Source organism: Aspergillus oryzae, chromosome 6 (assembly GCF_000184455.2).
Source record: "Aspergillus oryzae RIB40 DNA, chromosome 6".
Taxonomy (NCBI): Eukaryota; Fungi; Ascomycota; class Eurotiomycetes; order Eurotiales; family Aspergillaceae; genus Aspergillus; species Aspergillus oryzae.
The window spans coordinates 3727759-3751373 of NC_036440.1; the positions used below are offsets into that span (position 1 = coordinate 3727759).

Sequence of the window (23615 nt, forward strand, 5' to 3'; positions counted from 1 at the left end):
CTCTTATTCTTTGTGACTTTTCCTTTTCATTTCCTTCCTGGCTTCCCTTGCGCACTGTTGATTATGGCGCCTCGATCCCGTCTGCAAGGGTCTGACAATACAGAGTATCAGAGTGATGCCAGTTCCGACCTGAGCGTAATATTTTCGGGCAATGAATCTGAGAGCGACTCCAGCAGCGGCCCAGAGTCCGATAGCGAGGACGACTCCGATGATGAAAAAGATGAGGATACCTTCGACGACGAGGGCCAGCTGCCTCCGGAACACTACTTGGCCCAGGCTGAGAGCCTGGATGTCACTCAGCTTAGACAGAATCGGTACAGCCAGAACACTCAAGAAAGGCTTGATGAAACTCGCATGTACTGGAATAGGTAGATAATCTCCGTGACTCTCATGCTGTGTTAAAGCTCATCGACATCTTCCCGGCAGGTACTGTCAATATATTGGAGTTGATCCAGCGCAACACTGGAAATGGATCTCAAACTCTGATGAGACGGTTCAATTTCTGTACGCATTCTTCGGTTGGCGGTGTGATATTCGTCGTGGCAAGGGTGGTCGCCACTGCCCAGGGATTGCCTATCAGAGCTCGCTGAATTCATTCTGGAAGTGGTGGCATCTTCTTCTGAAGCAGGAGACAGCATCTGGACTCAGCAAAGACATAACTGTCAAGGTGAACGATGTAAGTACCCAATTCAATTTCTGTCCGTGTTAAACAAGGCACAGATACTGATCAAGAACAGGTCATCGCCCTGGTCGCGAAAGAGAAAGACCTCGAACTCAATTGGAAGCCGAAGAAGAACATGTATATTGAGGATGTAGCCGAATTTGCACGCGTCCTCTTGACCACCACTGAGATGACATTCGACTGCGGTTGGCAGCGTATCCAACTCCTTCTCTTCTGCCAGCTTGCAGCCATTACTGCAAGCCGTCCGTCGGCACTCCTTCACCTTCGCTATACGGACATATCATTAACTCTGATCCGAGATCCGGAAGGCGGACGTCCTCGACTGTTCATCTTCTTGAAGCCTGACTTTACAAAGAAATTCCTTGGAAAGAAGGCTGCGTAGGTGTTCTTGATTATTGCAGCTCCCTAAGGCGCCTTGTCCTAACAGAGGAGGATAGAAATGAATTTAAGGTTCCCGAAATTATCTTCGATCCAACGTTGGTCCTCAGTCCGCATGTTTGCCTGCTGAGTATGCTCTTTCATATCCAGGGCTTCAAGAAGTTTTCTACGGCCGGACCCGTGCTGGATTGCCCAGAAAAGCTTTACAGCCTTGGGGTACTGGACGGCAAGGGACAGCAGGAGTTGAAACTCAAGGATGAAATACTGGACAAATTTGTATTCTGCCAGGTAGAGCGGCAACCCACGGGATATCGAATTGCCTTGGAGAGGCCACTCACAGCAGCTACGGTGCGGTCCCGCATGCGTCGGGGCGGCGAGATTACGGGGTTTGACCAGATTACCCGGCCATACCTTCTCCGATACGCTGGGGCCAAAGCATTTAACACCAGCGGTGAGTATGTTTCCAACCCACAGAGAGTTGGGTACTAACCATTGAGTAGAAGAAGTTACGGATGCTCTGCAAAATGTAATCCTACAGCACTCCGATATCCGCACATTCATCCGACATTACGAGGTGGATGTTGATGTCGATGTCCAGGGGATCATCCGTAAAACAGGTTCACAGTCATCGCTAGTGCGGTTTGCTTGCTCTTTGAGTGCATCAATTGACCCAAATCGACCTTATAAACTCTCTCCTGAGGAGTCTAGGTCCCTCAATGAGCTCCCTGTGGTCCGTGAACGGCAGGACACAGTCACCAAGCGCAAGCAGAAGTGGGATGACCGCAAAGTAAAGTTGGATCGTGCCACTGCGGCATATCAATCATCCCATGGCCATGATGTTGAAGGGGCCGTTCCCCAACATCACCATCATCTAAAAGCCAAGCTGGATCATCTCCATGATCGAGCGATGGAAGCAAAGCGGAAGTATAACAAAGCTGTGCGGGAACTGCGGAATGAGAAACAGCGACAGCGGAACCGACGCATCCGAGAGAATCTGGAGCGATACAGGAACGAGCAACCTGTGATTGACCTTGAACGGCAACTTTCAGGGAAGCTCGTCGACACCAAGGTGATGGACACTCTAGAGCACACGGGCTTCATGCCTCCACAGCATCTGATGGTGATCGATGCTGTACTAACCATTCCCGGTGCTACACTTGAAGCAGAATATCAGCGCCGAATCAACGCAATTAATGCGATGATTGCCTTCTGCCCGGTGGGAGAGGGGCGGCCTATATCTCGAACTCAACCTTGCCGCCGACCCCTGCCCGATGCTGACAATTATTGTGCTCCTGCCAAACGGCAACAGCACGTGATGGAAGACGAGACCGAGATAGCTCTGCGACAAGCAATAGAATCTGTTCGGATCAGAACCCCAGGACAGCGACCCCGAATTTGCTTTCTCTGTGTGGGGAATCCCAATCTCGCGCTCATAGACCGGATCAAGGAATACGCAACAGCTGGTTCACTGACAAAACATTTTCTACGAAAACATGTCAACACTCCCTGGCCAGCCAACGGGGTTGAGTGTAATATTTGTGGGATGGAGCAGCTGGAGCAGAAAGCTACACTTTTAAATCACGCAGAGACATGCCACGGAACGGTTGTGCGAGGGTCCACCCAAGGGAAGCTTGCACGAGAATGTCAACAAGCTATATACATGCCGTAGGAACAGATTGTCATCCAAGCAACCCTCAACGATGTTTGACGATTCCCTGATTTTATTGTATAGTACAAGCTGTTTTTATCCGTCAAGATGTATTTAAATAGAAACATCTAACCTGAAGCCATAGCAGGAGAATCAAGGCAACACGTTGATCAACGGAAAATACCCCCCACTCCTGCCGAATTCCCTTGGCCGATACTTCAAACTTCCATCTGTTCTATTAAAGTATTGGATGCCAATTACGGAAGCAAGGACTGCATCATCTCATTATCCTACGCTATTAGATCTTCAATTCTACCCTGTGCGCTCATTTCCGTAATCATTCCTTGAGAGGCAGGTTTGGCCAGTTATGATGGCCTGCGTCTATGTCGGTTGTCATGGAAAGCCTATTGATTGAGAAGCACATGAAACGTGAAACATACAGCGGCTTGAAGTGTATTTTAAAACAGCCAAGACTTCGCGGCAGACCAGCAACTGAGATTCGACGGTAGCCCTAGTTTGATCTCAATCTTGGCCTGATTGGCGACAGTGACAGAATACACACTAAATCCAAAAGCGGCTTTTGAGGGGTCCGTGGAAGGACGCTTGGTTATGCTATCTGCCAGCGCAAATACATCTCATTTTATTCATCTGCCAGAAGGACATTTACACTTTCCGCCTTAAATTCAATTGGATTTAGCAGCTCTTGATCTAATCAGACGTCATCTCGCAGCGTTCTCACTCCCATAAGCCAAATCAAGATTCCATACTTCATGCATGAGACCATGTTTTTCATTCATGTACTTAGTTTAGTTCTTCGTGATCAATCTACTCAGTTACTTGATAGCCACATTCAAGAATCGTCACCAGCTCAACTCGTTCGCACTATTCAACAATTGAGTATACGTCAACCTTGGACTAATATTGTATCGCATCTTTGTTCATCACTGCCGCACTCTCGGACCTTGTGGTCACACGTTCGTCGTCGATCGCTAGTGGATTCTCGTCATCGAGGTAAGTCGCACCTAACCAAGATAGCTAACTGGTCGCAGAGTCCTAGGACGAATACCCAGGGGTAACAGTTGGGTTGGGTTCTGCCGAAGTCTATACGTCATGTTTTGAGGAGATAAAAGAAGTATGCTGTGTAACATAAGCGCTCGGGTTTGTGTTAAATGCTTAGGACTTATATCGAGCCGCAATTTCCTGCGAAGTGACCTGTTTGGGCCTTGGATAGTACGTTGCCTAAGTTGGTTAGTTTCTAGACGTCTGACAGGGCTAATGGATCCACCTACCAGTTGCTCTTTTGACGGAGGCCAGGATCTGTCGGAATCAAAGAAGACAATCTCGCCGCTATGCCTCAATCGAATTGTCAAAGAAATAACTGCGTCGCACTCCTGGCAGTATTCATATGCTTTTAGGAACAGCTGAATCTTCCGTCGGCCCCTTTGTTGGCGCCTTGATCTAGCACTATCCAATCGTCGGTGTCGCATAGTTTGTTTTGGTCGTCACGTGGAGCCTCAACGTAATCAATATGAATCTTAATATATGTACGTGGGACTTTCAGTTGTTGTAGGACACACGGGGATGTTGCCATCAATTCTATATTAAGCGCCAGAGACCACAGTTTTTGGTATCGGGCCACATGTTTTAAGTTAGCAAAGTATGGTCAGAATTCTTCTCCCTTCTTTCTCTCTCTCTCTTCCTTTTTTTTCTTTTCTTAATATATATATATGTGTGTGTGTGTGTGTGTGTGTGTGTGTGAATAGTATTATCCCCCCTCTGCATATTACCTTACTACTTTTAAGGTCACATAGAAAATACATATGAAAACAAACAAAGATCATACACGGTATTGATTTTCCGTATGCTGAACTCTATATAACTGTGAACAAAGCAATCTACATGTTAAAATCCCTACTTGGACAGATTACGCATTGACAACCTTCTGTAAAAGGGTAGGACTGCCGTCGAAGTAGGACTGCCGGCCATATGCGATGAAATACCCAAGAGTTAGCCCCCCAGTTAGACAACCCGGCTCTCGTCAGCAATTTTGTATGAAAACAAAATATTTCTTAGCATCTAGAATTCGAATTTAGGAATGGCTGGCCTTTCACTTTACCCGCAGATAGCTTAGTCACCTACTAACGTGTCCCGGTAGGGAGAATCTTTTACTTTTTCGAAGGTAACCAAGGAGGATTTTCAGACGATCATGCATCTGTACTGATAACACTATATACTGTAGAATTATTTACAGTTAGAGGGCCTCCCTTGCGTGTTAATATCGTACCTATCCATATCCCCAGTTAGGAATCGAAGTTTCATGAACAACCGATTAAGACTGAGCTGTCTGACACATGCGATCGACCCGATCGATTACAGCGACTCAACCGCATATCCCTAGGTTAAGAAACGATAAGATTTGTTGTCTTTACCGCTCATTCTTAGTCATGTGTAGCCAACAAAAAGCAGGTAAATATGATGTAACTCAGTGGCAAATCAAACAGAACACGACTCCTATTCGAGATGCTATTGGAGTAAAAAGGTGAACCTAAACACAGTTTGATTTTCAACAGAGCAAGAGGAATCAGCTCTTCTCCCGAGAAATTAATGACTGCAGATCTGCAAGAGCAGAATCAAGGGATGAGGCTTTCTGAATCTCCTTTACTAGATTGTTCACAGCATCTTCCTTCCCAGAACGCAGGATACTGATTAAGTACATGGATACATGTCGATAGCTTTCCATGTCTTTCTCCAAAGCCTTTCGTGTCAATCTTCGCCGTTTGTCTGTTAGAGGCTCGAAAAAACACTCGCTATTCGTTGCAGCGCATGCTTCACAGGGAGGAGGGCCACTGCACTTTAGAATATGAGTAATGCTTAAACGCACATATTATGAGATATTACATACCTTTACTTTCTTTCGTTGACACGATGAGCAAGCTAGACTCCGCCGCTTTGACCTTCGTTCGACATGGTGAACGGGGGTAGGAGGCTTATGAGGGCTGCGACATACTGCAGGCAGAAGTGTTCTGAGTGGGGCTGCAGGACTAGTCATTGAAAACGTTCGCACTGATCTGATGCTAGTCGTGTGTAGGTGGGGAAAAATATAACTCAGGACGGAGATGAAAAATAATAAATATAATTCACGAGACCAGCTTCACATTCTCTTTATAAGAGAGACTCTTTCTGTTCCTGCTCTGTTGTGTTACACAGGTTTGCCATTTCCAAAATACAGACGTTAATTATGCATCCAGCAAACAAAGACTAGGGCCACGGTGGGACAAAGAAAGCAAACTGTAGCGTTATAGGTATGGGTAATATTCATCTTACAAATCCTTCCAGGTTTCTTCTTTGTCATTCTTGGCACCAGCACAACGTTGAAATATCCGAATCTCTTTATACGCTGAAATCCTCTTCCCCTTTGGGAAAAAATATCTCACGTTTGTGCAAAGAAGATTGGAGCATGATCAAATGTCCCAATTGTGGGGTTAGGAAGCGGATCTGGGTTGCATGCGTCCAAGAAGAAAGAAAGAAACATGACAATAAAAGGTACAGATTGCGAATGGGAACGGAGAATAATACATCCGTCTTGCTTATATCCTTTGAGATATTCTGTCGTTTTCTCATCCGCCTCTTATCTGCTGTCAGAGTGGCTGACGTCATATTGATCACATTTCCTTTTAATAAAAAGGAAAACTTAAATAGACCATGTATGTTCCTCTCGGCATTTCGTTTCCCCATATAAAGTAGCCTTTCAAATATTTCCTAAAATTTGGCGACTCGGGAGGATACTCAGGTCGACCCTGGTAGTCGTAAATAAAGCTCATCGCTTGGCCAGCAGCTAACTTTAAACAGTAAATACTACTACGTTCGACAAAGCTCAGTTGTAAAACCTAGACATGTACGAGCTTAAGTCCTGGTTATCTTTTTGTCATAGTCCATTAGGTACTCAATTTATGTCTTGTATTCTCTTCTCCATAATGATTCTGTGTCAAGCGAGTCTGGTCACCTTTTGATGGTTTGTGTGTATCCTGGTTGTCATCGGAAAGCCTATTGAGAAGCACATGGAACGCAAGTGAAACATAAAGGAAGCACTTTAGTCTTAGAGCGGTTAGATCAGATATCAATGATTGGTGGAATTAGCGTCTCGCGTTTGCTCAAAGAACACCCGGGCGGGCGACTAGGAAGGCCAACAAAGCAGCCATAACGCTAAGTAAAGAGAACAACCATTGACCAGAACCTAGCAACTTTGCCGGGCCCATGCTTTGATAAGCGGCCTGTCCAGGACTAGAGTGCCCCCTCACGCTAATCGGGATATGCTCTTACGCAGCAGGCTAGCAGCAAGTACTCACCCTCGGAGGGTGAGTACCTTAAGCGGCCACCACAGTTCAATATCCTTACTACCCCTTAATCGGCGCTTTTGGTTCACATCAAAGAAATTCAAAGAACCAAAGATACAAGGATTTTTCTCCTCCGCGCTATTAAAGCCAGACGTAGCCGCACCTCATATGCCTGCTTTCACTTTTATCACTCATTTTGACCATCATGGCTATCAAGAAAAGAACTATCCGGCGCCGGCGATCGGACAGTCTTAAAGCTAAATGTCAACAGCGGAACCGACGGAGGGTTCATTTGTTCCTGAAAGCTTTTGAATACTGTCGGGAATGCGACGCAGACATCTGCCTAATGATCCGTTTGAAGCATAATGGCCAGGTTGTTTTCTTCAAGTCAGACAGTGACTGGCCTTTTCCGGAAGAACAGTTGGTAGGTATCATCTTAAGCCTGAGAGACAGTAGCGGTAATAACCCATCTCTTGTAGGCGACACACTATCCGAAGCCTAAGCAGCTTACTTGGCAAGAATTGGCCGCCCAGTATGAATCTTAAAGAAACAATATTGTGCCGGACAATGGAATATTTGGGCCTCTAATTAGTTACAGAGCCGGTAACAAAGTATCACTTTGTCATACAGATAACAATTGTCCTTCAGTAGTGGCCAATTCTTGTAAATATGGAGATATATATACGAGCTATTGTGGCGCCTGAGGCGGAACTGCCGTGTAGATTAGACTTGGCTTTGAAAGCTGGGCTAGTAGTAGCTAATTAGAGTGTGATCACACCTACAGCTATTTTACGTGCAGAGTTACCTTGTACACGTTTAATTGTGTTAAAAATAATAAAACACAAGGTGATTATCCCGCAAACATAATATCGCAAACCAACACATACTCATATATTTGGATTTGTAGGTATATCATACTCCTAGAAAGTGCTCGAGAATTTGCGGCCAGTTTTGATTAATACTGTACTCCAATTTGTGTTTGCACTGACGGGTGTGTTTGCACTGACGAGTGTGTTTGCACTGACGGGTGTGTTTGCACTGACGGGTGTGTTTGCACTGACGGGTGTGTTTGCACTGACGAGTGTGTTTGCACTGACGGGTGTGTTTGCACTGGCGAGTGTGTTTGCACTGGCAGGTGTGTTTGCACTGACGGGTGTGTTTGCACTGACGGGTGTGTTTGCACTGACGAGTGTGTTTGCACTGACGAGTGTGTTTGCACTGACGGGTGTGTTTGCACTGGCGAGTGTGTTTGCACTGGCGAGTGTGTTTGCACTGGCAGGTGTGTTTGCACTGACGGGTGTGTATCCACTGACTCATTGGTTTTTGCTCTGAAGTTATTATTCCCTACCAAATATAAGCAAGAAAGAATTGTTGGTGTAAATGCCTGTATCCAGCTCTACATGCATCTTAGCCACTTTATTTGCATAATTATGGTAGTCACTACCTCAGGCTTTTGATTATGTAGCTTTCCAAGCTCAACGAAGAACAATATCCGCACCGCCTTATGGTACGATAAGTCTTGTGGAACGCCATAATATACAATGGAAACTGACGCCGTTCGTGTAGCTGTTGCCAGATAAGATACGAGGGCAATCTAATCAAAGCATAGGATATTTTGAGCCTCGTGGTACACCACAATAAAAACAAATTGATTACGCGCTCGGTGAGGAGCCATAATTTTTCCAAATATAGCGTTCCTTGCGGTTATTTTAGGCGCACGGTGTTCAAGACCATGTGGCGGGCCATGCTTTCCCGTGGTGAGCCACACTTTTACGATTTCTGCACACCCTGTGACAGTTTCGGCCTTAGGGGAAATTTCTCCCCGTGAAGCGCCATGTTGTGCAACATAACAAGCGCCCCACGAGGATTCTTGGCATGTGGATGGCTAATCCTCGCGGGGAACCACACTTCTTCGTAGCCATGAACATCCTGGGGGCGGTGGGAACGTATGGAGTCTCTAGCCCTGTGGAACACCACAATTCCGAGGAACTGTCAGACCCCTATGGTTAATTTAGGCGCATGGAGATATAGGCCGTATGGTAAGCCACGTTTTTATATATTCGCGAACACCCTATGGGAATTTCAAGCCTATGGGCCGTTCAACCCTATGTAGAGCCACTCTTTTATAGACTTAAAAGTATCGTGTGAAGATAGTATCCGCAGGAAAGTTTTGCCCTTGTGGAACGCCACGTTTCTATCAAAATTATCACAACCTGCGGTCGCTTTAGCCCCAGGGAAATATTGAACCCATGAAGGTCTACATTTATCATAGACTCCAAGATACCCTACCGAGATTTACAGAAGCTATAATGCCCTGCGGGCTTTCTTGGCATATGGGGATGTCGATCCTACGGTATGCCATGGTTAACAGATCTGGTTAATTTATTTGCAGCCCTGAGGGTCTCTCGCCCTCACGGAAGGCCACGGTTGATCATCCATGGCAAAATTGCCGGGCGATTGTCTCATACATTGGGGCGGTCGGGAGACGAAAAGGGCCGCAAACGTGTGGGCAGACGACTGTCTGGGCCTGGCACCCGCCATGGACGCCAGTTGGTGGTCCTCCCTCCATGGTGGTCGTACGACCGGTGTCCTGCGATGAAGTCGGTCCGCAGCGCGGGATCTGGCGCTTCTGGGACTATATCACTAGACCTTCGCACTCGATCTTACTGCACAGGTCATCGGTATCGGGGCCTACCACATTGGGCCTCTGCTCCACCCCCTCCGACTTTCTAGGTGATCAGACCAGAGCCTATGGCTGATTTCGGCTTAAAGCCCCGGTCCGATCTTTCACTGGGGCTTCAGCTCAGATCGGCCGTATGGCTAGCGGCGTACGTCCCTCTGGGTCAACATTAGTGTGACCAGATCCCAAGGCAATAATACTTAAGCACTCTCAATCGCACGACTGCTGGGCCTGAGAAATAATACTATACGGCACCACGTTTGCGAAACACGAAATGTCTACGAACGTTAAGAAATCTTCCTGGAGCAAAAAGCGTTACTCAGAGAGCAGTCGAGCAAAATCACAACAACGTCAGCGACGTAAGCGTGACCTCTTCAAGAAAGCCGCAAAATTCAGCCTGGAGTGCGAATCCGACGAGGTTGTCGCAATTAGGATCCGGAAAACCGGTCAGGCGTATATTTTCGATTCGTCATCGCAGGAGTGGTTAAAGACACTCCCGAGCTTGGTACGCATCGTAATAGTGCATTTCTACACTATCTAACTCACTCCATAGGCATTTTCCTATCCCCTTCCAATCCATCAGACAATGGAGGATATCATACCCCAGCTCGAGGAGCGTTCGCCATCATCTCCGGTTGCCTGACCCAGGACGACTTAGGATACAATTGTGAGGGCTAGACCATAGCAAAGGAACTAGTTTCTATTTGGTTAGACCATTCTATTTTTGTCTGCAGCGCTTCAGCGGTTTCGCGGAAATGACTCGTCAGATGACCAAGAATCCGGTGCTAGGAGCACCTTGGTAGCTCATATAAACCAATCAGAATCACTTTAACTTCGGCGTAAAATATCTTTTAATCTGAAGCAACTAGTTCAGCGAACATGCACAAATAAGTAAGAATGGGGAAGAGTTCCAAGGCACCCTTCATTCTTACCTTTTCCTTGCTTAGTTCTTTTCCACGGGGTGAATTGAAATGTTCAGTAATATTATGAGTTCATGGTAGGCTGAGTCTCAGTTGTCAAATCATGGTGTCCTCTACAATAGTCAGACACTGTATTATGGACTGCAGTGATAAAAAGCTTCAATTGTGCCTTTCAATTGATGTTGTATTCCATAATTTTCGATGACCAAGACAGTGATTGGTGGACGCGCCATCATCCTGGATATCTCCCCTGCAGATGCCCACAACCATCATCCCTGGAACTCACGAGACCTGATACACCTGTTTAACCTATCAATGGGGTAATACTGCTATATAACTCTCTCTTTTAGTTTCGAGTTTGTGCTAAATACTTAGGACTTATATCGAATTGTAATTCCCTGCCAAGTGACCTGTTCAGGCTTCGAATAGGACGTTGCCGAAGTTGGTTAGAGCCTTGACGTCTAACAGGGTTAATATATCCACCTACCAGCTACTCTTTCGCAGATGACCAGCACCCGTCCGAATTGAAAAAGACAATCTTGCCGTTATGTCTTAATCAAATTGATAAGGGAATATCTGCGTCGCACTCCTGGAAGTATTCCTAAGCCTTTAGGAACAGCTGAATCTTACGGCGGCTCCGTTGCTGACTCCGCCCATGCACGGTTACTAAAGATAGCAAAGCTCACAGTAGGCCTTTGAAGTTAGGCGTTAACTCGTGTTCCTCTCGGAATCAGGCGGACGGATGATCAGGACGACTAAGGAGGGCTAGCCCAGGGTATGAATATGAAGAGTCGAAAAGATTATAGAAACGAGAGCAAATGGCCATTCCAAGTTCCCGAATGCATTCTTAGCAATATGCTTAGAGGTAACTTCACGACTACCTATATCTCAAGTAGAAATACATTATTGTAGAGTTAGACGCGGTACAGCATACGGTATAAAGAGGTTCATAGTTCCCCTCCATAAAGAACCAGTCTTTGATATATAGTTGAATACAACCCAGGGTACTGAATAAAAGCATACACTCAAGTGCGCGTCTGGTTATATTTATTCTAGGAGTTGAGTTCCCCTCCTTGTCCCGGTGATTATCCATCTATGGTATATGCGGTATGAATGAACCGATTGTGGGTGCACTTCTAGGATTGTTATTAGTGCCACAAACCGAACGCCCAGATAAAACAAAGTACCTCTGCTAGAAATCTTGAGTTCAAGATATAAAACTTCTGTGCTTGGGCATTTGAGGTGAGGGCGGACCCTTTTTTGATGGTGATGTATTATGAAGGACAATTGGAGTGATAGTGATTTGAAGTGGCTGGATTGAACGAGGATGAGGCCAGTCTTATATATAAGTATTTTATTTGCTGGTCTGTATCTCGAACTACGTGTACCCGTCTTATTGGTTGTAGTATACAGGGATGAATGATTTGTCATACTTGGAGCTAAGGAACATGACTTCTAAACAATGTCGCTATCGAATAACAATTGTGGTTGATCACGAAGTACCCTAAGCCTAATCAGGGTTGTATCATATGAACCCTCCTCAACGAATCGTGATTAGAGTGGGGGCATTGTGGTTGTGGGATCCACCGACCCCTTCGTAGTCTCCGTTTCACGTTACCGTGTTTGCTGCCCTGGAGGGGGCCTCACCCCGTGGATCATGACGGATGGGGAATAGTGACAAGTCGGTGAGGAGAGCTGGGGATCGCCCGGAGGCTGCCCCATGGTTTCTTCACTGCGGGTTTCGTATCCACTCAGGCCCTCAGTCTCCATTTTAAGTTAGCGTGTCCAATGACATTGCCGTATTGGGTTTACTGCCTCTTCTTGATCAAAGGAGCCGCAGCCCTAAGATACTCCTTCTGAGTCGTATTGCCACGGAGGTAGACATCCATGCCCCTCAAACAGTGATTTCTATATCATTTCGCGTAGCTCCAGTGTTTCAAGTATCGCCCAGCAGCGTGTGGAAGACCAGGGAAGTGGAAGGAACGGTCACATGGGAGGCGGGACGGAAATAAAATACCCGACGCCGAAAACTTTAATGCGTACTCTCGAGTTTCTTACAGATCCACTCGTCCTCTTGCAGCTCCTTAGCAGAGCTACGCTTCTCTGGCTCCCACTGTAACATCTTTTGTATTAGGCGTAAGAATTGGGCCTTGTCCTGTCCTTCAAGATTCGTTTCCCTCTGTTCAAGCAGAATCCGATCTTCTAGCAGAAATTTGGCGCCAAAGTCATCTATAGGAATTATACGCAATGAGCGGATATAGGAATTCACTCCAGAGTATGGATATTGGCTTACTGTCATCAGAAAAGAATTTATGTCGGAGCTTGGCTCGGGCTAGAAGACTGGGTGGGGGAGGTCCAAGAAGCCTTATAATCTCAGCAAGGTGAGCCCGACTCCGATATGCCTGAAATTCTGGGTCACAGCCGGTGAACAAAGATCCGCCCTCAAAGATGTTCCAAATCTGTGAGGAAACGCAAGACGTCAGAAAATTGCGACCAGTGCTACTTGGCTTAGTATCCTTACCATACATCCCACATTCCATATATCAACACTATACGTCCATGGGACCTCCAGTATCACCTCCGGCGCGCGATAGATATTAGGTTGAATATCTTCTAAGTGCTCTATACCACCGGGTATGGCCGAGCCAAAGTCACATAGAACCGGCGCGCCCCATTCTCGGGGCATCCTAAGCTCCCGGGACACATAGATGGTCCTTCCATCCAGCTCTTTCCTGGGGCAAGGGTTCTGGAGCTCATCTTCCGTAAAGTCTCGGAAGACTGAGTCATCGGCAATGCCGAACATGATATTGTCGGCTTTGATGTCTAGTAGTTTACAGGTAAGCATATAATAGAAGAAGGGGAAACAAAGCTGGGGTATATACCAGTGTGGATAATGTGGCACTCCGTATGAAGGTAGTCCAGTGCCAAAAATAAGCGCTTCAACACAAACGCCAGAACTGGTGAAGGTAGCCTCTGTACCGGGTTGCGGTGCAGAAATGTGAGCACGCTTTCCCATAATGGAGGATGAACGAGACACCGATGTTTGTCCTCGGGCCCATCAACATCAAAGGAGTCTAGTAACGACCGAACAGCGCTGCGACCAGGATGATTTTTCGAGCCTCTCTCGATGCGCTTATACATCCGGAGCTCATCATCCAATTGCTGCCCCATAGAGGCAGATTTAATAAAGATCTTGATGGTAACATACCCACAGTGGCTATGATTTGAGTCTGTGAGCAGGCCGATTCGCGATGACCTCGTCCGCGGGTGGAATGGGTTACTTACTTCATGTCCCGCGCAAGCCACACTGTGGAGCTAGCTCCGAATCCTAGTTTTCCCACAATCTGATACCGGCCCTGGAAGATTTCTCCTATTCGAGCAGGATAATACCGGGAAGCGATATAATCTGGCAAGGTCTCTTCTTCAATTTTCTGGCCCACTGGGACCCGGGTGAAGTTTGGGTTGGAGAAGTTGAGGGGCTTCCACGTCCGTCCAAACCGCGGTAAGGAGCGTAGAAGCGACGGCAGCATTGTCAAAAGTCAAGGACACAAACCTCCGACACAAATAGTAGCATAAATGCGAACAACATACAGTGTTGATTCAAGTGTTGATGGCCACGAGGTGGGCGATGAAGAACAGGAAAGGCGCGACCGTGTGATATTCACGTAGTCACGTGGCTCAGCTCTGCCAAGGCTCAAAACAAGTGGCCTCAACCGCTCGCTGTCTGAGGATGGAAGGGGGAACATGACGACTACAACAGGGTGCCTCTGCGGGGCGAGCACTATCACCCCACATAGTTCCATGTCCCAACTCTTATTTGTGCATCAGTTATCATTTTAGTGTGAAGCTCTATTGGATATCCAAGGCCATCGCAGATAGATGATTTGCATGAAACACTGCAGAACCAACAGGGGCTGAGGTTTAGCCGCCAGCACTAATGGGCGGGCTTTCTATTTTTTTCTGGTTGGCAAAACCAGGGTTATGTCGGCGGTAACATTTTTCAGAGAGCGCTCAGGCGGCGTACAGAACACGCATTATTGGCTTTCGGTTGCCGTCGATATCTGGTCTTACGCGCTGGCTGATTTTGGGTACCTATACTTAACCCATTAGCCAATTATAGCACCGTCGTTCTATCAGTGGCTTTGCATAGTTGCCCCCCTTTGGCACCGTACCTTACGCCAGATGAACCAGGGGCATAGCATATATTGATATAAAAAAGCCTGCCACTCCTCTGCGAGCAACTTTGGTTAAAGATTCACAAATCTCCTCTTTTATCCTATTGCAATTAACTTCAGCCAATCCTCGCATATCAACCCATTACCACCATGTCTAGAGCTTTCTCTACTGCTCGGCAGAGCCTTGCAAGATGGTTAGGGTACAACAAGGAATTACTGCCCCCAGTTTTCAAGGAGGCTGCTGAGCGTTATGCAGAGAACGGTGCTGTAGCGGTATGTCTTCGCAAATGCTACCGAGCTCTTTACTAATCCTGGCCTAGAAGGTCGGCAAAATTGACTCTATCGAGATTTTGTAGGTGCACCAGGATTCTTGTTAAGGTTTCGACTCATGAATGATTTGATAGACATCGTAACGATGGCAGCAGCCCGGTTCACCAGTCTCACTTCAACCGCAACGATAAAGCGCTGATTATCAGCGCCCGAATCGCCCCCGCTGACGGTACTCGGCCTCGAACCCACCACATATATGCCGATGGTACCGGTACCATCAAGAAGGGCGACAAGCGCGAATACTCGACATCCTCCGGGCATGAGGCTTAAGCACGCCCTTACACCAGCTGCTATCAGGCGGGGTGATTTAGGTGGAGTTGAACAATCGACTGGGTACCATTTATCGATCTTGCGCACTTGCAGGATGAGGGCTTCAGAGCAACGGAGCTAGTCTATATTTGGTTAGAGAATTCTATTTTTGTGTACAGCGCTTCAGCGGTTTCGCAGAAATGATTCGCTAGATGACCAAGAATTCGGCGCTAGTTATATTTTGGTCGCAACTATAAACCAATCAGAATTACTTTAAGCTTCAGCATAACAGTGGTCGTGTTTCAGATATCGTAACTTCAGCGACCTGTAGACGACGGCTCCAACAAATTTTGCTGGCACAAGAGATTCTGACCGATCTATCTCAGCGCTCCCAAACCGAGTCTGAGGTAGGTAGATGTGTTTTAATACAACTCGAATATGGCAGGATGAGCGTTTCTTGAATGCTTTCGCGATAGTGTAGCCGTAACTAGGCGCGGTTGGGACCCAGTTTATAGTCGTCCTGATTCAGGACCACTTACCTAATCTAACATCGATCTGGTGGGAGACTTCATGAGGGTCGCTGTCTTGAAGGGAGACGGGGATCTGGGCCCAGTCCGAAGGAAACCTCAACGAATCATGACTAGGGTGGGGAGTGGTGGTTGTGTGATCCACCGACAACTTCGTGGTCTCCGTTTCATGTTAGCATTTTTACTGCCCTAAGGGGGCCCTCACTCCGTGGATCATGACAGGTGGGGAATAGTGACGGTCGCTGAGGAGCGCTATGGAGCGCTGCAGAGGATCGCCTGGAGGCTTGCCCCATGTCCCCCTTCGCTGCAGGTTTTGTATCCACTCAGACTCTCCATAGTCTCCATTTCATGTTAACGTGTCCAATGGCATTGCCGTGTTGGGTTTTACTGCCCCTTTTTTGATCAATGAAGCCGTAGCCCTAGGAAGAAGACATCAATGCCCCTCAACAGTGATTTCTATATTATGTCGCGTAGCACCAGTGTTTCCAATATCGTTCAGCAGCGTGTCAAAGACCGGGCAGTGGAAGGGACGGCTACATGGGAGAAAGGTTTGGAATATATATAAAGCCCGACGTTCCCGCCGGCCTATCTGGAAATCATCGTCTTTTCTCTCCTCATAAATGCTTATCCTAGCTTGACTCTTGGTAGTCTACCTGACCCTCAAAAGGCTTTTCAATTTGCATATTGTTTTCGCATTATTGTGTTGCGTTCTTCTATAAGGGTGACGTTATCATCGTGTGATTGTTTATTCCTCACCTTGTTGTTCCGCTGTTGGTTCCTATGATAGTTTTGTTCTCTTTGTACCGACTGCCAACATGTTAGATTCTTCGTGTACCGTATAGTGTATTGACTGTGTTTTTATCTAACCATGTCATACTTTATTCCATGTGCTGCCTTCCTGTTCCTGGCCTAGGTCTGCTGTCAAGTTGAACCACTCTCTTTTCTTGATCGACCGCCTGGCAGCTCGAGGGTGCCGGCCCATCCTGCAAAACATCAAGTCGGTTGCCACCAGCCCTGCAGCCAATTACCATAGTACTGTGCCGCGTCCTGTTATGTGGCCCTCGGATTGCTTTCGCCGGATGTCATTTCGCGCCAGTCTGACCCTTAGGTGGTACATGTGAGAACGCGACATGATTGCTGACAGTTCACTGGGGGTTCTGTAGACCTCATGGGCATCGTGTCCTGGAATGTCGCCGCATTATCAGCCGGCCTTCTGCAAATGGGATGGCCCTTGGCTGTGGTTTATGGTTTACGAAATACAGTACCCACGATAATGTATGACCAGGTCTTCATGTCTTCGATGGATATCAGCCACAACCCTCCGCAAAAGAAAGAGCCCGGGCTGCCAAATCACCTGGCAGGCTCATCTTTTCCTTAGACCTTTTCTTTATTTCCTTATAAATACAGGCTGACCCAGGCTGACCCAGGCTTACTTCAATACGAGCCGGGTCTGATCTCTCCTTTGTTGACTTAGTTCCCATAAGTTGAGTTACCATTCTGACATGGATCGAACATAACCTAGAATCCCGGTTCGCGCTGATACGCCTCATCCAGATCTACACATTCACCATCGGCACTCCCCGTATGATACCATATCCCACACGTTTACTTTTAGAGAATGCTAATCTGTGTTGGTCTATACCATTGTGAAGTGGATTGGCATACCATCTGACTAGTTACCCTCGCGAAACCCAACCTGTTGCGGTCATGCAATATTGCTATGATTGCTCTTAACCCTGGGGAGCGCGGAGGCTGAGCTAGTCCGCGGTAGCGGTGCCCAGTGCCAATTGTCACAAATGAAATTGTTCAAAGCTGATGATACCATGTCCGCAGCACTGCCCGTGACACAAAGGAGCACTGCCTGGCCAATTGCTGCTTGTTGGATGTCCCGGATGCGCAGTGCGAGTAACAGTTACTGCAACCATGCCATGTCACGCTGGGTGGAAAGGGGGCCAGAAGGGTATAAAAGGAGTCCAGTCCCCCACTCTGAGATTAACTGGCCTGCAACTTCCACATTCCACATCCAAGAGCTGCTTCCCACATCATCCTGTACGTACATAATGACAAGCCCTACCCGTGAATGGCGAAAAGGCTTCGGACACAAATGTCGAACCTCCATTGAAAGGCCACAAGACTATTCTATGTTGGGTTCGGTGAGTAGGCCCATCCTCATTGATTGCGAGGATGACAGGGCCAGTGGACGGGATGACGCGGATGGTGATACCATCCCGGAAACGCCCAGCCATCGCTCACTGAGCTCTGTGTGCCATGACAGCCAGACACATTTGACTTTAGGACATTCCGGGTCAGCCGCACCAACCGCTTTGGCGGGAGGGTCTCCATCCTAGGAGATGGCGGTGCAGCGATCAACCCACGGTGAATGCGCCTCAGCCGTTTCCTCGTTGGTGGAGGACACGAAGAGCGCCGTACAGAACATACGCCTAGGTATTTTGGACCGTGCTCTACGATTGACAAAGAACTTACCAGGTGTAGGGCATGCAGGCGAGAGTAGAGGACAAGCGGCGTCTGACGGAGAGCATATCCATGGTCGCTCTGACTGTAATGACAGCATGGCATTCCCATCAGCTGAACAAAACAGTAACTGGGCTGCAAAGGCCGGTAAGTCATTTCTTCACTATTAGGATTCTCCGCTGGCTGAACGAGTACACCAGATACCCTGTTCGATGGCCCTCGCTCAATGCCCGTGCAGCCACCAGGCAGTCAAGCCGATTCTGTGACAAGCGTCCTTGCACACCGGTCAACTCAAGAGGGTGGCTTGGAATTCCTTTGCCTCAAACTGGAGTGGCATTCCTACTCCGAGTTGAGACGGCGTGCCCCGCAGCTGCTCACTCACTATGTCCATCATGCCAGCTTCCAACATAGTCCCAGAGGACGTAAACGACGGGCCGTTTCGGAAGTGCCGCTAATGTCAAAGCATCCAAAGACGGGTTATTCGGACAAGAATCTAGAACAAACGGGATATCAACAAACAGGATCGTCTGGAGAAGTCTGACCTGGGAATACGACGGCATTCAAACCCGAGCCGGCAAAGTCAATATGAGGTAAGTTAAGAAAAAGACATAACAATATACCCTATTCTAGTTCAAAGCGTTCGTCCAGCATCAACTCATCTGTAAAGGTGGCATCTTATAGGGTATTTGATTAGACGGGAGACGAAGGAAAGGTAAACTGTTCCGGGAGAAAGGGCTGATAAGTGCTTGCTTGTCACGTGATATACTAGTCATGTGGACCGACTCGTGTGGAGACACGTATTATTAGTAGTACATTGGCCGTGCCAAGCATTTATCTATGACCCACGCTAACCTTCAATAGGTCCCGCAACCAATAAAAACATCATCAACCGATATTTACAGGTGAAGGGAGAGAAGAAGAACCCCCAGATCAAATTTTTGACATGTTTCCAGATCCAGTCCGGCACCTTTTGCTCCTGGCGCTCCCACAAGGTAGCCAGAACGTCCCCACGAATTAAATAAGCAAAATTAACCAGTGCCTGATGGAATTGTGCATATAACACCGCCAGTTGCAGTTCCGCTTGATACCGGCCATTGCCACTGGTAGTTGGATACACGCAATAGTTCAATCGGTGTTTCCGGACCAGTTTACTGATTGTCTCGGGAGTAAGCTTAAGAACAACCTGGCCACCAGGGTGGAAGGAAGATATATATGCTTCGACGTACACAACGTCATTTCCTAGGTTCGGGGGAAACGCCATCGAACAAAGCATCCATGTGGTGTTACCGATACTGTCACTTTGACCAGGACCATGATGATCAGGGCGATTGTCTTGCTCAGGGTTGATTCTTGGCTGAGCGCTGCACGGGGTATTTCGCAAGCTGTCCCAATCAGATGCGAGAGACTGAATCAGAGACTCATTCAAATCGACGAATTGAGTTGGTGTTGGCGTCGGAGAACGTGAAACGTTACCAAGTAAAGATACAGCCGGTGGTCCAACCACGGAGAGTTGGTCTTCTGCGAAGGATGATCCGGGAGCGTTTCGAGTGATGTTTTTATTATTCATCCAGTGATAGACGGGCTGGCACTGCATCCCACGCTTCGTGCATTGGTCACAAGGAATTTGCTCCGAACACTGTCTAACTTAGCCAAGTATACCCCCCCTTCTTTTCTCCTCTGTCATCTGTGGAGAGATATTGGTCACTTACCTTGATTTTTCTCTTACGGCATGTATAACATGCCCGCATCCGCATGACCCTCTGGACAAGTAAGTATGGTCCACAATGAAAGTGTCTTTCGGAAGTTATTGACCTTCTTTGGGTAACGACATTTCTTTCCCGTCGTGACACACCTAGAGCCAGGCTGTCCTTTAGCGCTCTACGCCAGTTAGATTATACGCCCTCTAGACGTGATTGTAGATTACCTTCAGCCGTTGCCTGCCGCACTCGATACAGACTGGTATGTCTTTTTGCCGAAGGGTGCATTCCAGACCACGTTTGGTACATTGAAAGCAGGGTCGTGTCTCAGTGCACTGTTAGAGGTTAGGTGAATGTCCTTTCGTTTATGCGATTACACTGAGTTACTCTGATTTTTTGTGAATAGCAGAAATGGCAGGCCCATGGTACCTTCTAACGCAGTAAGCATTATCCTCCCTAAATTACGCACCTTGTATGAACATACCATTTTTTGTATTCGTCAGGCTTGAGGAACATTCAATGAGCCCATGAGAAGCTTTCAAAGTGAGATTGTGACAAAGGGAGAGCACGAAACGGCTTATGGAGGGGCCAGTCCATGAAATCTGTGGACTGAAACCTCCCGCATTTATATCATTCTCAGCGACTGGTCCATTATACTCCGAAGCTCTAGAATGACACCTTACCACATAAGTTCGGCATTGTGCCTCCGAGAAACCAACATATAAAATGAACTTACGTGCAGCGATCAGCAGCGGTTATGTTACATTAATGCGACTAGGGTTTACAAAAGGTAGCAAGTAACATCCCTGCCCGCTAACTGCTGACCCTGCTTAGATATTACGATCGACAACAGCGGCGGCAAAGAAGCCACAATATGTGAAGTACCAGATACGTTGACGGTGACTGAGCCTATCAAACTTGTGGCGTGGTCGTATCTTCTTCCTGCATGAGTCCGCACTCCGCTCCCAGCTGCAACTGAACACTCTCAGGTAGACACTGGTGCATCGATAGCTAATCTAGCTCCAACAGACTATCCGAGGTATGTTCTAAGCTATTGATGAGGGAATTCCTCGAGAGAATTTGAGCTCGGTTACGGCTTCATGTAATTTCCCATGGCTTGCAGTTGTAGGCGACTCGTGGAAACGAGAAAGGATCAGCGTTGCCTATCTATGGGACATATTGTTGACTATACCGTTTTACATTTAACTTTCAAAACACCAAAATACGTCTAGACTGGGTCCAGCTAAATCGATAGTCTACGCAAGCAAATAGTTCCTTTATGGTACGATTATATTATCAGCAATACAAGGATTGTCATTTCTTAAGTCGGATAAAAAGTACATGTTTTTGGTTGGCAGATACCTCAGTACATACTCTCCTCATGGCTTTTCGATAATTAGATCATGCTACATCCGCCTACCCGATTTTTTTTATTCCATCTTTTCCACCCATTTACCATTCCAGGCAGTCACACTGATAGCGGAGTTTTTCTATTCGAGTGTCGTTATCTCGGCGTTTCTCCATCTTGTCATTCAGGCTTGCATTGCTATCATTCCCCGTATGCCTTGAAACCCTCTGGTATTAAGGTAACTTGGCTGTTTAATGGTTGCCATAGAACTCGGTCCAGCTCCGTCTTACACCTCCGCTTGTCACACCGACGACTGCCAGGCGATTTGTCTATAATACTGTTGATTGATTATTGTCAAGGGATAAACATGAGCATATGTTAAGAAGAGTGAATCTTACCCATGCTGACTCCAGAGTTCGAGAACATGGCCGCTCAATATTCCACACATAGAAAGAATATAATATATAATGCAAAAACAGAAAATGAAGGAAATGGTAATCACGTCCCACATCGTGCGAAAAGGCCTGTTAGATAGGTTGTGGTAATGAGGATCGTTTCGGGTCCCCTGATTGAGATGGTGCTATCAGAGAATTGCTGGAATCTCTATTCCGTAATAACCAGCCAATATTTATTTATCAGAAGCAGCTGTGCCCTACCCTTCCCTTCCCCCAAAGGGATCAGACAACTAGCGAGGTTCTGTTCCAACCAATTAGTTTTGGCGGACTGTGCAGGTCTACAACGAAAGAGGATTTCGCCTGACTCGTAAACCAGCTCATTCCCTGCGTCTGTCTCTAGCCAATGATCACTAGTCTGTGGTACCTATCCCGAACTAAGCGCGAGTCCGACCACTGTTCAATGATATGCAGCTAGAAGATGCGAGGCAACCAGCGATTGTGATCTAGAAGCCAACTTTGCATCATACTCCAATACCTAGGTTTTCAATACAGCAAGAAATGTGCAAAGTGGGGCCGAATGGAGAGTCCAGGGGGTCTCCGCAAATACGGAAGTGTGTACTATGTAGGTAAGACTAACAAGGATTTCATTCCTTTGATTCCCATGCCAGGGTTGCACGCGAACGAAGGACTGATCTTAAGAACTATGCGATGTTGTAGGCTATGGGAAATATGAGAGTATTTTTTGACACCAAGTTATCAACGAGATCGCACTCTGAATTGTTCTTAGCCATCCGGACAGTTGATGAAAACCATGGTTTTTTTTCCTAACGACGATTGTTTATGATCCTCACTAAAGTGTTATACATCAAAGGCTCACAACGTTGTTCCCACGTCTGAGTCCATTCTCTGCAACGCTGCTCCCCTGCCCGAATCCATTCTCCGCCTTCCAGCCCGGACAGCAGTGAAGGCTTTGCAAGTACGGTGCTTAAACATCTTGGCGGATGACTGCAACCGCCTACGGTATAGGCTCAGTCGTGATGCCGTGAATCTCTTAGATACTTGCCAGGCTCTCAAAAAAAGCGGGTATAAGCAGGAGTGGGTAGATCGCTTAGCAGGCAGCGAACTGCTCCATAGCTACGCCGAGACTTTGACAGAAATACTCAGCTACAACGATCTTCTTAAGTTGGCTCTCCTTACTTGGCACTTTGATGGATCGTTCAATGGCCCAAAGGCACCGCCACCATCTCGAGAGCTCCTGATGTTCTTATCGCCACCAACATACGATTGCGAGCAGCTGTGCAAGACGCGCTGGGAACGATACAACCACCGACACGCGCGGGAAGATACATTGGAAGATTTCGGCGCCGAGTTTGTCAGACTGTTAAGCATTCTTGAGTATGAATTTGGTCTAGTATTATTCGTCCGATAGACTGTCTAACAACAATCGCGGGTGATATTTTATCATGAGAATACACCCGGCAGATAAGGTAGTCTGGCAGCCAACTCAGATAGATTTGCTGAATGTAATGCTCGTATGACCAGTCGAGCCAAGCCCGTTTACTCGAAGTGCGGTGTAAGCGGCTTGAGAGAAACTTTGTGCTGGGAGGGGGTGGAGGTTCTTTGTTTGTACGTCCACGGAAGAGTGAATGTTCCAATATAGTGATTTTTATCAACAAGCTTGGTCGACAATTCGAATAATATTGTCTTACTTCTTTGTACGATGACCTTTTTAAGTGTGTTGAGCTTTCTCTCCAGGTCAGGCATAATCAGTATTTTAAGC

At 47.1% G+C, this 23615-nt stretch overlaps 5 protein-coding genes across 5 annotated transcripts; 2 read left to right on the top strand and 3 right to left on the bottom strand.

Moving 5' to 3' along the window:
- Positions 1 to 63: 63 nt before the first annotated feature.
- On the top strand, positions 64 to 1549 carry AO090138000193 (uncharacterized protein; the record flags this gene model as incomplete). The annotated part of the gene is made up of 4 exons (XM_023238494.1): positions 64 to 368; positions 427 to 676; positions 738 to 1060; positions 1120 to 1549. 4 exons carry the CDS (start codon positions 64 to 66, stop codon positions 1547 to 1549), a joined length of 1308 nt encoding a protein of 435 aa, XP_023093302.1.
- A 418-nt stretch (positions 1550 to 1967) lies between these two features.
- On the top strand, positions 1968 to 2729 carry AO090138000192 (uncharacterized protein; the record flags this gene model as incomplete). The annotated part of the gene is made up of 1 exon (XM_023238495.1): positions 1968 to 2729. One exon carries the CDS (start codon positions 1968 to 1970, stop codon positions 2727 to 2729), a length of 762 nt encoding a protein of 253 aa, XP_023093301.1.
- A 5233-nt stretch (positions 2730 to 7962) lies between these two features.
- On the bottom strand, positions 7963 to 8448 carry AO090138000190 (uncharacterized protein; the record flags this gene model as incomplete). The annotated part of the gene is made up of 2 exons (XM_023238496.1): positions 7963 to 8354; positions 8391 to 8448. 2 exons carry the CDS (start codon positions 8446 to 8448, stop codon positions 7963 to 7965), a joined length of 450 nt encoding a protein of 149 aa, XP_023093300.1.
- Positions 8449 to 12674: 4226 nt separating this feature from the next.
- Positions 12675 to 14172, bottom strand: AO090138000188 (putative protein kinase; the record flags this gene model as incomplete). The annotated part of the gene is made up of 5 exons (XM_001825632.3): positions 12675 to 12871; positions 12936 to 13101; positions 13164 to 13465; positions 13525 to 13859; positions 13928 to 14172. 5 exons carry the CDS (start codon positions 14170 to 14172, stop codon positions 12675 to 12677), a joined length of 1245 nt encoding a protein of 414 aa, XP_001825684.1.
- Positions 14173 to 19016: 4844 nt separating this feature from the next.
- AO090138000184 (uncharacterized protein) lies at positions 19017 to 19962 on the bottom strand (the record flags this gene model as incomplete). The annotated part of the gene is made up of 2 exons (XM_023238497.1): positions 19017 to 19054; positions 19248 to 19962. The coding sequence occupies 2 exons, from the start codon at positions 19960 to 19962 to the stop codon at positions 19017 to 19019; spliced, it is 753 nt and encodes a 250-aa protein (XP_023093299.1).
- Positions 19963 to 23615: the final 3653 nt, after the last annotated feature.